Source organism: Typopeltis vanoorti, chromosome 1, assembly GCF_054136105.1.
Source record: "Typopeltis vanoorti isolate ZY-2024b chromosome 1, IOZ_Tvanoo_1.0, whole genome shotgun sequence".
Lineage (NCBI taxonomy): Eukaryota > Metazoa > Arthropoda > Arachnida > Uropygi > Thelyphonidae > Typopeltis > Typopeltis vanoorti.
Window position 1 is genome coordinate 150,649,128 of NC_143549.1, and position 14,036 is coordinate 150,663,163.

The window sequence follows — 14,036 nt, forward strand, 5'->3', positions numbered from 1 at the left end:
TTGAGAAAAAACAGTTAAAACATGACTGAAATATATTCATTACATAGGGTTTATAGGAATAAAGTATTATTAACAATTTATGCTAAAATGAAAGCATTCTGCTAACTTACGCCATGTAGGAGAAGACATGTAGAATACTTTAAAACCACAACATTTTGCCAAGAAATCTGCACCAACTTTGAGAGCACCTGTTCCACTAAGTGTTTGTATACTAATAACCTGAAACAAGGATAGCAAATTATATTGCGTTCACCAAATTTTTAAATTTATATCTGATTTACTGTATCCATATTTTTAGCAATCAATACAAGTTATCTGGCAGTAGTGTTTTTTTCCTTTCTGTGTGTGTTATATTCCTCCTCTCATGAATGAGAATTTGCAAAAATAAAGCACATTAGAAATAGAAGCTTCCTATTTGGCAGTTTAGTACTGGCTTTATCTACTGCATGCACAAATGTGAAAATGATTTATATGATAAATGAAGAAAGAGTAAAAACAAGATGAACTAGACTATGTTGGGTATTTGGATGTTGATGAGCAACATCCAAAAGAAAACACTCACTCAGCCAAGGGTATTTCCATCCTTGAACTCCAAGAATTCCACAGCGATCATGGAGAGTTAAAGCAGTGAATGAAAAGAGCAAATCAAATAAAAAAGGTTCCTGGCTAGAAAATCAGCCTATTAGAGAACAGAGAAAATTGTAAGAATGCTAATTAGATGGAAAAAAAAAAAAATAGACAAAAGATGGCAAGATTTTGAAAATAATACAAAATAAATATTATAAAGGAGGTAAAATGATCTGGAATTTGAAAGAGTACCATAAGAAGAAATCAGAGTTCCCAAACTCTGATTTCTTCTTATGGTACTCTTATGGTATTATTTTCTCTACACTATATCTCCAAAGAGGAGATATAATGTAGAGAAAATAACTGGGGAATTGGGAGTTTGTAAATATAATCCATAAATGGGTTAGAGAGAACCACAATTTGGAAGGCTAGAGAACAGTTCTCATTATACCAATTTAGGAAGAGAAATAGAACCAAACATCAGAATTATAGAAGAATTATCATACTAAAAATTTCCAGAAAGAAAAAATCACATTGGGATTGTTCTGGAATTGGAACATATCAGCAAATGATGATATAATCTTCTGCAAAGCATCAATAAGAGTGCCACCATTATCTAAAGGCATCTTATTCCTCAAGAATTTGAGCATCTCCAAGTTAACATGACTTCTGTCACCTGCTTAAGAACAAAATTTATAGTAAGGCCTGTTCTTTTCAAAACATCAACCAAGTGGAAGAGTATCAGAGTGATGAAAAATTGCTTCATCACTAAATATATTATTTCACTTACAGAAGGCCTGTGTCATGATTATTTTCACTGTGTCATTTTTGAGACAGTGAAAATTTTCCAATTTTCCATTCTCCACAATTCATAGTCCAATAGTAGGGACTTTTTACCTGAAAGCAACCATGAAGTGTTAACAACTTTGACACAAGCTGAGATGATGAAAAGTGTGATCTCTCTTGTAGTGTACTACTGTTCTCCTTGGGCTACTGTGAGGTTTATTTACCTATCACATGTGTACATGATTTAAGTTTGTTTATCTAATTACTGTTAAATGACAAGGGACTGTCATGGCAATTTCATAATCAGTGCAGTTTTTATATGGTGCAGAAAGTGCAATTTTTTTTATGGCTCACACATGCACACCATTCTTGTATGCCAAGGTGGTGAATTGCACTACTGAAGAAGAATGACAAATCCCAATGAAGCCTAAAGGTGATTGATTTCACAACATTAAGTGGTCAGCTAACAAATTTGTTTATTTTTAATTTGAACAGAGACAAGAATCATAAATTAATCAAAGCAAATGAAGTCTTTAGGTGACAGACAATTTCAATACCTGCTATAAAACTACCACTCTGCTTACTGAAAAGATCAAGTAGTTCAAAAAGACCATGTTCAGTCTCCCTGGCCTTTATGGATAGATTATCATTAAAAAATGAAAAACTATTTGAATGCTACATATCCATACAATTTTTTAAATTAGTTCAGAACTAAATTTTTTGATAGGTAATGTAAGGTTTATATTTATAATGAAATACAAAATAAAGTGTTGATTACATTTTGTAAATAGCATTTATGTGAAAGAAATACCTTGCAAAATATGTTAATGAGAAGTGGATGGGTTGATTGATTAGAGAAAATATCTCAAATGTACGCAATTTTATCCAGTAAATAACCAGCTTAAGTGGAAAGTACTGGATTCAGCTAGAGAATTAAGTCAGGATCCAATTTTGAAATGAATGCTATTAAAAACTACCACAAGAAACCAAAAACTTGGCTACATTACATTGATGATATTTTTGTTGTTTGGTGAGGAACAATGGATAACTTAATTTTTAAGAAATTCCCAACATAAAATTCCCTCTTGAACTGGAAGATTGCAAGAAATTACTGTTCCTCGATATCCTTGTTGAAATAAATAAAGAAAAAATAATGACCATTTCAGTACACAGAAAGCCTACCACAAATGGAAGATTTACATGGCACTTCACACCATCATCTGTTATGGGTGGAGTACGAGGACACATTGGGAGTATGTAAATTGCAAAGCTTCATGAACAAGAGGAGGAGGGGGGGGGGGATTATGATTGAGACATGTAAGCTAGTCATGGGTTGTTAACAAGTTGACATGGTAGAGGTTTTTCATAGAATGGGAGAGGGGGAGAGGTGGGTAGAACAAGAAGATATTGCTGTCAACTGCATAAGGAGGGTGTGAGCAGAGGAGTGAGAAGTAGGTTTTTCACATGGAGAGTGGTTGTTGAGTGGAATGCATTGCCTGAGTGTCTTGTGAATGTAAACATGGCTGGATCAGCTTTGTGCGCAATAGTGTGTACCTCTCATGACGAGTCTCTGACTCCATGGAAGTCAGATGTTAATAATAATAATAACAACAATAATTAGGTATAGTTTCTGGGAAAATTCCCATGCTACTCCTCTTAAACACTATTATTATAATTACAGCTATTATAGCCTGTTTTTGTTTAGGAGTGTTCCTTATTTTAAATACATTGGCTATAATTACTCAAAAAAGGGTATATATATTTTAGGACATTATGGGTGAGTATAGAAGGCAATTATAGCAGAATAAAAGAGATGGAAAAATTTTGTACATACCTTGTTTTGATACTAGGATGTTTTCCAATTCCATGATCCTGCTGAAGGTTGTTTATAACGAGGGGGAGGGGGGAGGAAGGGAGGTGTTTTGACGTGGGAAAAATAAATTTGGAAACCCAGGTTTTGTATTAATAATATATATATATATAAATATATATATTATTGTGTTTAAGGATGATTTTTTTGGGGGGGGAGAAGGGGAAGGGTTTACTTATGGGGAAACTGGGGCAGGGAAGAAGTTCAGTTGACTGACCATCATTGGAACATTTTCGGAATGAGATTTTTCCCATGTCATAATACCCCCTCCCCATGCTCCCTTCCTTCTCCCCCCCTTGTTATAAACAACCTTCAGCAGGATCATGGAATTGGAAGACATCCTAGTATCAAAACAAGGTATGTACAAAATTTTTCCACCTCTTTTATTCTGCTATAATTGCCTTCTATCCTCACCCATAATGCCTTAAAATATATATACCCTTTTTTGAGTAATTATAGCAAATGTATTTAAAATACGGGATACTCCTAAACAAACTATAATAGCCATAATTATAATAACAACAATAATAATTACAAAAGATAGACATGATTAAAACATCGTGAAATGAAGAAAACAATATGTCCAGTATGTCAATTAACAGGAATGAAGAACTGCACTACCTGAAGCATAATGTCACCCTCAGTGGTTATGAACCCGAGATGATCAATAAAATTCTTAATACATCTCTGACAGCTCCTTTACATAAACAAGATTTTAACAATGCAATCACACCACCTTACCATAAGAATGTTGTAGACAATGTGGCAATGTTACTCCACAAATACAACAGTAAAGTGTCTTTTTTTTTTTTTTTTTATTTTTTTTTTTACCATTGCAGAAAATCTCTAGGTTCTTACATTCACCAGAACCTCCACATCATCCTGCAGAAAAAAACCAGACATTTATGAGATTAATTGCTCTTGTGAAATTGCTATGTAGGCCAGATGGGAAGGTCAGCAGAGATCTGCATGTATGAACAAGTAATAGATGTTGGAAAAAAAGAAGACAGCATATATTTTAGGTTTGGCATCCCATACAACTAAAATAAGCCATCAAGTAGTTTGACAAGAAACAAAAATGCCTTCTATCGATCGTAATGGTTTTAAAGAAAGTTCAACAGAGTCTCTGAAATTCTAAGGATCCCCAGACAATGTAAAAAAAAAAATCAAGGCTTAATCCTACACCATGTTTGGTCTGTTTTCGTTAAAAATCTAACTGCCACGGACCTAGGATATGACACACAAGATACTACAGAATGTGAAAGCAACAACTAGCATGTTCCAACATGTATACAGTAATGAATTGAATGCTTTTTATTCTGATTACTAATTTTGTATCAACTCTGAAGTTCTGATAACATCTTATATGTGTAATTAATTGTTTCTAGTCTTTTGTTTGTATATAACTTTTGCTAGTACCTGATGATGAAAGTCTGATGACTTACATCATCAAAAAATAAAAAAAATATCACCCTACAAGTTTTGTGTAGGGTGATATATTTTTATTTTTTTAAAGTTATTTATCTAAAAACATGTGGTTTCCATACCAGGAATTCAATATCAAGTTCTTTCATAATATCCTCATTAATAATATGTTACCACCACTGATGCCATCTGTTCACATCCTTAATCTTTCTCAACTCTTATATCTGTGTTCTCGAGTCTCCGATCAAGAGTTATTTATAACCCAGCTCCCAGATCCATAAGTGTTTTGACTAATTTCTCTCTTATTCCATATAAATTTATTCAGCTGACTTTCTTCCAAACCAACTTTGCCAATTCTAATTTGCTATCTTCACTGAAAAGTGTACCTAAATAGCTGAAATGTTTTACTTGTTGTATAGGTTCTCCAATCAGGATGCAGTTGATGTTTTCAATGTTTCTGCCTATTTTCACTGTCTTTGTCTTTTTGATGCTGATTTCCATACCAAATTTATTGCAGCAGTTATCCAATTTAGTTAGGGAATCTTGAAGAAGACTTGTACTGGATTTATTTAGAAGTATAAACATCATCAGCATAAAGTAAAGAAATGAGATTAACATTGCCAATGTTGATATCAAGTTTAATACCACTTTCCTTCATAATGTAATACATATAGATGATGAATAACAGTGAAGATAACGTACACACATCTCATACCTGAATTAACATTGAACTATCTTCTGTACCTCCTTCAATTCTAACTGCTGACTTACAACTCAAATATAAACCAGATACTGCTTGACACATTCTCATTTACACTGTATGGTAGAACACCAGCCTCACCCAAAATACCTTGGGGTGAGCCTGGACAGAAGCCTAACCTATAAAAGCAGAATATTGTTCCCCTATCTGGGAAAGAAGTACACACACTAACATTATAGATACCAGCTAAACTCTACCATGAGCACAATTAGTGGGGCAGTGAGAAGCATTCCTCTCTCCTGGCTGCCTGTTCTATCTAACATTGCTCCACCACACATACGGAGAAGACAAGCCTCGCATCCACTCCTGCCCCTACATCCGACTCTCATAAACCACCTAGTCTACGCCTCAAAGCTAGAAAGCTTCTCTGGTCCATTGACGAACTCTCTTCAGCTGCACTGCCATCAATATTATCTGACATATGGAGAGAATATTGATCCAACAATCTCCCAACAAACGGCTTCCTGGTAGAAGATCCCTGTGCTCCGCAGCCTGGTTTTGATCTTCCTAGGAAGATTTGGTCATCAATAAACAGGATCAGAACTAGTCAGGGTAGATGTGGCTACCTTCTACATAAATGGGGTCTGTCAGATCACCCTTATTGTGATTGTTCTCATGTGGCTCAAACGATTACTCATATTGTGTACGACTGCCCAAGGGTGCCAATTTCATGGTGGTGGCCTACAGGACATCCATAAAGTGACAGATGAGGCCTTGAATTGGCTTTCCAGCCTGGACCTTGACCTGTAGTTGGTGTGGTGGTGTTTATGGAGGAAACAGAAAATCACGGTCCTGTCTCACCATGAAGACGTTATTCTCGTAGTCACTCTCATAGTCCTCGTCATGGTATCAACAAAACTCCTCCTCATGTTAGAAGATATAATGTGAAATGGAACCCTTCTAATGGATCGAGTTTTCTCACGCAAGATACAATTGCTCTCTAATTAAACCTAGGATACAGCTACATTTATGTTGTGAAGTGTTGTGAGAACATGCAGCCTTGTCATACTTGTTACAGTAGGATGATAATCGTCCCTGGCTTGATTATGACAAGTTACTTTTGCTTTATTTTTAAAAAAAAAAAAAAAAGACTTAGAAAGCTGGGTGTAACTTTTATGTAATGAACTTTTATATGTTAAGATTTTCATCATTTGTTGCTGGAAATTGTGATTGTACTTTTCACTTACCAGTTTCATGTAGCCATAAGTATAAATAAATAAAGCTTTTTGAGTAGCTTTCCTTGCCATGTGCCTTTTCCAAATTTATGGAACTTAAAAAGCAGATCCTTGTTACATCCCCATGATTTGTTAACTATTCTTAAAGAGAAAATCTGATCTCGACAATGTCTGTCTAGTCCGAACGCACTTGTTCTTCTCCATGCTAACCCTCCGCAATTTTTCTTTCTCTTCTTCTTATTATTATTTGACACCTCCAGGGAGTCCAAAGACTCATCGAGGGAGGGCACCTGCTCTACAACTCTGTCTCCACCACTCAATCCATGAAACTATACAAATGCTATCTACCACCAACCACCACCACTTTTTCCACAGACAATCACAGACATCCATGCCCACGGCAGGATTCGAACCCACAGCGTTTTGGCTAGAGAGTGGATTTTCTTAGCCATTTTTCAAGTACACTTGCATAAATCTTACCAGGAACATTCCACATGGAAATTCCTCTGTTATTCAGATAACAGAGGAATTATAATTAAATAACACATTCAGTTTTATTTCTGTTTTTATGGATGGATACTATGAGCACTCTCCCTCAATCGTCTAGAATTTAACCCTCTGACCAGGCTTTCTGAATTATAGTGTGTAGCCCCCTATAAAACTTTTATACCTCCATATTTGAGCATTTCTGGTCAAATATCATCTATTCCAGCTACCTTTCCACATTTCAGATTTTGATGGCTTTTTCTACTTTAAGTACTGATATGTATGTTTCCCAGCTGGGAAATAGTGTGGTTAGCAAGGGTTAGAGCTGGGTTCTTTACTTTTAGAGTGGTAAATGAGTGGAATAAGCTGCCAGAGTCTGTTGTGGGGTGCTATGATGGTGAGTGAGTTCAAGGCAAGGTATGATAGATACTGTGAGAATGTCGTATAGTTGTGTGGACATGATGTTTAGGGCCTCCCTTGATGAGTCGTCTGTAATAATAATAATAATAATAATGTATTCCTGTTGAGTTGAGCGTTTTCTACCACCCTGCTGTCACTGCTTGTTTCACTTAACAATCTTGAAAAGTAATTACTCCAGATTATCTAAAATATATTTTTGCTGGCCTGGTTGGCCAAGTGGTTAGTGTATCTGCTCTCCAGCTAAAAGGCTGCAGATTTGAATCCTGCCATGGACATGGATGTCTGTAACTATATGTGGAAATACTAGTGGTGATGGGCAGTAGATGGCATTAGTGTAGATGATGTGGTTCACTGTAGTTGGTGGATCTGAGTGGAGATGGAGAGTTGTAGAGTAGGTGCCCTCCTTCAATGAGTCTTTGGACTCCTTGGAGGTGTCATATAATAATAATAATATATTTATCTTCAGTTTTCGTGTCACCTTTATCATCTCTAATAGCTTTAATTGCTTTCCTCCATTTCTCAGCTTTTCCAATAGCCTCCAGAATATTTTACTACCTTCCTGATATTTATTTTCTAAGTTCTTACCAAAGTCTTCTCATGACTTGTTTTACAGCGCTTTGCTGTCTTATAATTTTTCTTTGTATTCTCTAAAAACACAAGCTGACTTATTTGCCAGGTTTTCTACATGCTTTCTTCTTTTCCTTGACTGCCTCTCACTTCCTGAATCCACCATCATGGAATTCTGAGTTTTCTATCCTTGCAGATTATTCACCACATGTCTCTATTGCTGAATCAAAGTTTCCTTCAGGGTTTGCCACTTAATCCCCCAAGATCATGTTCTTGTTTTCAGTCTTTCATTTTTTTGCAAATAATGTTTGTGTTCTTAAGTCTACAACTCATCTCTGAAAGCTGTTCAACTTTGATTTGTTTTAAAACTTTCATTTCTATACGGAATTCAATTGTATCCTGCTCAACTCTAAATGGTGATCACTTCCATTTCCAAATCCTGTGTATTCACATGTTTTGAACCAGTGGGAAAATAATTGCTATCTACAATAATAGTCAATCACACTTTACTTATTACTTTTATCTCTCTCCATGTGAATCTGTGCAGATTTTTATGTTGGAACATGGTGTTAGTAATAACCAGTCCATGTCCTAAGCAGAAATCTAACAGGAACTTTGCTTTTTTCTTCAAATTTTCTCAAAATATTTCTGTCTGGCAATCATTTCCTATTTTGCCACTTACATCTCCAACAAGCACATTTTTCTTTTTCATTGTGTTAGCAGACTTCTCTAATGTCTTGAAAACTTCCTTGGTAGAACTTTCTGTGGGACCAAATGCACATATGAGTCTCATTGTCCAGTAACTCCCTTCTTATATTTGCTTCGTTGGTAGAACTTTCTGTGGGACCAAATGCACATATGAGTCTCATTGTCCAGTAACTCCCTTCTTATATTTGCCCACATCGCTCGAGTTGATATTGTCAGCAATTCAAGATTATCTTCATATTTGGTGTTGAATGCTATAGCTACTGCTTTTCCCTGATTGCTGTTGCCTAAACATAACATCTTGCATTTTCTGCTTAGAAAGACTGACTTGTTTTTGTCTTTTGGTAACACCTATTATGTTGATCCAGTGCTTATAAAATCTTCTGCTAGTTCCATTTCTTTTCCATTGATAATTCTTATGTTGAAGCACTCTGCTTTTGAGTTGGGGTTTGTTCTAGTAGCTGAAGTTTAGCTGATTGCCCTGGTTTCTTGACATAAACCATGCTTGTTTAACCAGGCAGCATCCCAGCTGGCACGAAATTCTGTCATATTGTTCTATTATACGAATACAATTTGATCGGTGCCAGCACATCCTCATTCATTCAGCATCCAGGAAGATTACCTGGATACTGAATGTGATTATCACCTCACAATTATCTAGCTTTGATCCAAGGCTAAAGCAACCCAAGATTATATATTTTACACAGTACTAAATGATATTCAAGCAATTAATATTAATTTCTACAGTTACAATAGCAAAGAGGAAAATTATATGCATCCGTCAAATGGAAAAGAACCCGTGCACACATTGTGTCACAGCATGTGGAATCATCAAAAGTACAATTTCAACTGAGTACAGAGATAACTCTCATATGGAGAATGATAGGTGGTTCCCCTCCTGGAAACAGGATTTCGTTCTGAAAAAAGTGAAAAAACAAGTCTCAGAATGAATGAAATTAAAAAGACAAAAATATAATAAGTTGAGTCAATGAAGCAAACTTCTGCAACATATCCTAGTTTTGTGACAGTTCTGTGGGGGTGACAAGTATTAGTAATAAAAATAATTGTTTAAAAACCAAGATTTGTTAGACCAGTTCTAACAAAGAATAATTTAATTTTCCAAAATGTTGAATTATTATCAAGATTTTTTTCTATATTTATTTATTTATTTTTTTTTTTTTTTCATATATATTTTTAAATAATCCGGAAACTCTACTTTGAAGACCAAACATGGAATTTTTTCAAGCCACTTCAGGTTTCCAATAAATGGTGGTCTCACTTAGAGTGATTGATGTTCATCTCCCACCTACAGATAATTCATAAACAGCTAAAGCAGGATTCGAATCCACAGCCTGCTGGCTGGAGAGCAGATATACTAATCACTCGGACAACTGGGATGTACTGCATGGAAAGATAGAGATAGTCGCAATGAGAACAATATGTACATGTGCAACGGCAGTAAACAGGATCATCACAATGATGAGAAAAAACTACTTGCATTGGTTTAAAATTATTTAAATTTTATTATATATCATTATAATGGTCACTACTGCCAAGATAATTGTGCCATGCATTACTGTTAAAGAGACCTAGGTCCAAATCTCATCAATAATGAGTGAGATTTTATTAGTCTTACAAAACTACTTTATTTATTCAGTTTCAATAACTGAAAATGTGCTAGGCTGAAATAATAGTGTTCGGAGAGCATAACAGTTGAAATTTGGAATGACCGTAATAACGATCGAGGTAACTATGAATATGAGAACAGCATATCAATGCACATGCTCTCTGGGTAGTAGTATTGTTTCAAAGGGATAAAATCCAGAGTTTCAGGAAGGAAGCCCTGCCATCTAAGTCATCTTCGACTGAGATGCTGTTATTAAAAAGTTCTTCACATCTTAGAAGATTTAAACAAGAGGGTAAATGTTTTGTTGCCCATAGTACTACTGTCCTATGGAGACAAATATGATAGTGAGCTCCAACATATCCATAATCTCCTAAGCTTATTATTATTAAATATGGAATATTCTGGAGAGACATGTAAGATAGAAAAGAATAACAGCCTCCTTCATTTTGTTTGTGTGTGTGTTTTATTTTGTTCCTTGGAAACAATCATAAGGAAGACAATTTTCAGAATCATCCTTCAACGTATTAAGAAAAAGCAATTCTCTTACCCTATTTTCTTTTAATGCTGGGCTATCTTCTCCTAGTAATAATTTTGTAGCAGCTTTAGAAAATTCTTCATGACCCAGTTGGCCTAAATACTCATGATTGAGGGTTTCATCTGAAGCAATTTGCTCTTCTACCTTGCGCACCACTGGCAATACCCATGGTTTCCCCTCATCAGTGCGGTAAGCTAGTAATACGCAAAACAAAAATATAATTTCAAAGTAAAAACCTGAATTATTAAATTATAAATCAATAAATTGATTTATGAATTATATCAAACTATTTTAAATGAACAAGACATAAATCCTTACTCATTAAAGCAATCTTAAACACATGGCAGTTATGAAAAGTTGAAGCAGCAAAAATAAAATAAAGCTAGAACTGGTTTCTGCATCAGGGTATTTCATGAGTGTGAAATCATACAAAGTTTGAATAAAGGTAAAATGGTAGAAAAGGAGAGCATAAATGTGCAGGATATAGATATGAAGCATGCCTGATTTTAATAAGAACAGGAATCTGATGATATCCTTGAGCATTCTATGGAGATTACAGTACCTTGACCTTTACATGCTAGTTTAACCTTACAAAGAGAAGGTTCCAAAGGAAAATAGAACTACTCCACTGAATAAGGGGATAGATGACAATATTGAAGCTTCGAATCATAGTCTGTATCTTGAGTTGTGATTAATGCATTCTGAGAGGTTGGTAAAGGGTAGGATCAAATTTGATAACAGAAATTCTTAGTGAACATCAGCATGGGAAGGTTAATGGGAGGTTCTGTTTAAACAATTTGCTTACTTATAACAGAGTGACAGATATATTAGACAGATGTACTATCATATGACTGACTGATTGTGTAACTGGAGTAAGTGGGACTGGATAACACATTAATGGGTTGAATAGTAGAATAGTTTTCTGGCAGTTATCAAATAATTGTGTACACCAGTATTGCAGAATGTCTGAGAACTTCAGAGCCATTCATTGTTTACTTTATATGTTAGATATTTGAAGATTAAATGAGGGTATGCAGTTGTTTGCAAGTGATGTGAAGTCAGGAAGTTAAACTGATGAAGAGCAGTATTCATGTTGACTCTTCAGGAGGATTTTAAGACTGTGTGGAAAGATGAGTGGGAGCTACTAAATCAATGTCTTAGGTGTAAAATTATGCAAACAAGGATGGGATGCTGTGCACTCAATGACTAGAAACACAGTGAGGGAGGTGGAGAAGATGAGGAACCTGGATATGGTGTGGATAATCACAACTTGCAATTTAATTGCCACACCACAAGAATTGTGAAAGAAACAGTGGATTATGGCAATGACAACATGGATAAAGAATTTTTAAAGTCTTGATAAGGCTGTCATTTTACTACTATCTGCAGATTTGGTCACCTAGTTTTTGAGAAGATGAAGAGATTTTGGAAAAGGTACAAAGAGTGACTAAGGAGTTCCAGGTCTCTAGAATGTATAATCTGTATTCAACTCAATCTATGAAGAGAGAGAGAGAGGGAGGGCATGCATCCCTGAAAGTTACATACAGTAAATATGAGAAAGTGGAATGTATAATGCACTGTCTGAGAGTGTAGAAACAGAGAGTTGGGAGCACAGTTGATACTGATGATACTCAGTATTTTTTTATTTATTTATATTTTTTATCATCAGTTTGGTACTGATGATCTCACACACAAAATACTCATTGTGTAATGAGACACTCCATTGAAATATGGGAATGATGATGATAAAAAAAATTCTACATGCAAAAAAAAAAAAAAAATTTGCTTGTAGTTCAGTATATTGCTGTGTGCCCAAAAGGTATCTTAATGGCATCTTTGGCACACCTGTTTAACATGAGTCTTGCAACAGGGCAAGTCACAAAGGAATGGAAGGTGGGAAAAATTGTTGCACTTCACAAGGAGGATGGGATAAAACTGAGACCACAAATTATAGGCCAATCTATGTCTCTGGGGTTGTTGTTCAAGTGTTAGAGAAGTTCGTGAGGACTAGGATTCAGAAGGTGTATTGATAATAGCAATATTCTTTATGATGTTCAGCATGGATTTGTTAGGGAAAGGTCATGTTACAGCAATCTGCTTATGTATTAAAACAAGCTTGCAAACTCACTTGAAAAAGGAGATGCATATACAGTGGTGTACTTGGATTTTTCTAAGGCTTCTGATAGACTGCCACATGACAAGCTCATAGTTAAACTGAAACAGATGGGATTAGATAACAGACTAGCAAGCTGGATAGCTGATTGGCTGTCAGACAAGTATCAGCAGGTTGTATATGGAGGAATGGTATCTGCCAAACGAGAAAGGCTTAGTGGAATTCCACAGGGATCTGTTTTGGGACCATTCTTGTTTAACTTGTACATTAATGACATTGGCACTAGCTTAACTGGAGATGTGCAGCTGTTTGCCAATGATGCAAATTTGGAAAGAGCTATCAGAGTAGAGCAAATGTGGCCTTGAAGGAGGATCTGGATAGACTATGTGAGTGAGCAAATGAGTGAAGCTATCAGTTTAATGTTGCAAAGTACAAGGTCTTAAAATTTGGTACACAAGGTTGGGATGTGGAGTATATACAACTGATGGAGAAATTTTGAAGGAGGTAGAGGAGATAAGAGATCTCGTGGACAGAGACTTGAAGTGTATGAGTCACATTGCTCAAATCGTAAGAATCCTAACAGATTATGGCAATAATGAGGAGGCCACTGATATGCAGAAGCAAAGAAGTTATGGTTCCCTTGTATAAGGTTTTGATCAGATCACACATGGACCTGAGTACAGATTTGGACACCTGGTTTTCAGGGAAAGATGAGGATGTATTGAAGAAAGTCCAGAGAAGATTTACTAATTTAGTGTCAGGTCTATGGAATGTCAGACATGAGGAGAGATTGAGGGAAAGTAACTTACAGAGCTTTGCAAATAGAAGAAGAAGAAGAATAGGGGATATGATTGACACATATAAGTTGGTGAGGGATGATTAGCAGATTAATATGGAGAAGATATTTCATATAGTAGAGGTAGGCAGGTGTAGAACTAAAGGCCATCCTTGGAAGCTGTATAAGGTATGAGCAGGGTGAGAAGCAGGTTCTTTGTGTGTA

The 14,036-nt window shown here is 35.7% G+C and overlaps 1 protein-coding gene across 1 annotated transcript in view; it reads right to left on the reverse strand.

Annotated features, from left to right (window-relative positions):
- Positions 1-14,036, reverse strand: part of Got1 (Glutamate oxaloacetate transaminase 1) — a 59,311-nt gene that overhangs the window by 36,351 nt on the left and 8,924 nt on the right. The window contains exons 2-3 of the mRNA XM_090399667.1: positions 10,936-11,117; positions 111-219 (exon numbers count right to left, since the gene is read on the reverse strand). Of these exons, the coding sequence (XP_090255793.1) occupies positions 111-219; positions 10,936-11,117 (291 nt within the window). The remainder of the gene's footprint in view (positions 1-110; positions 220-10,935; positions 11,118-14,036) is intronic.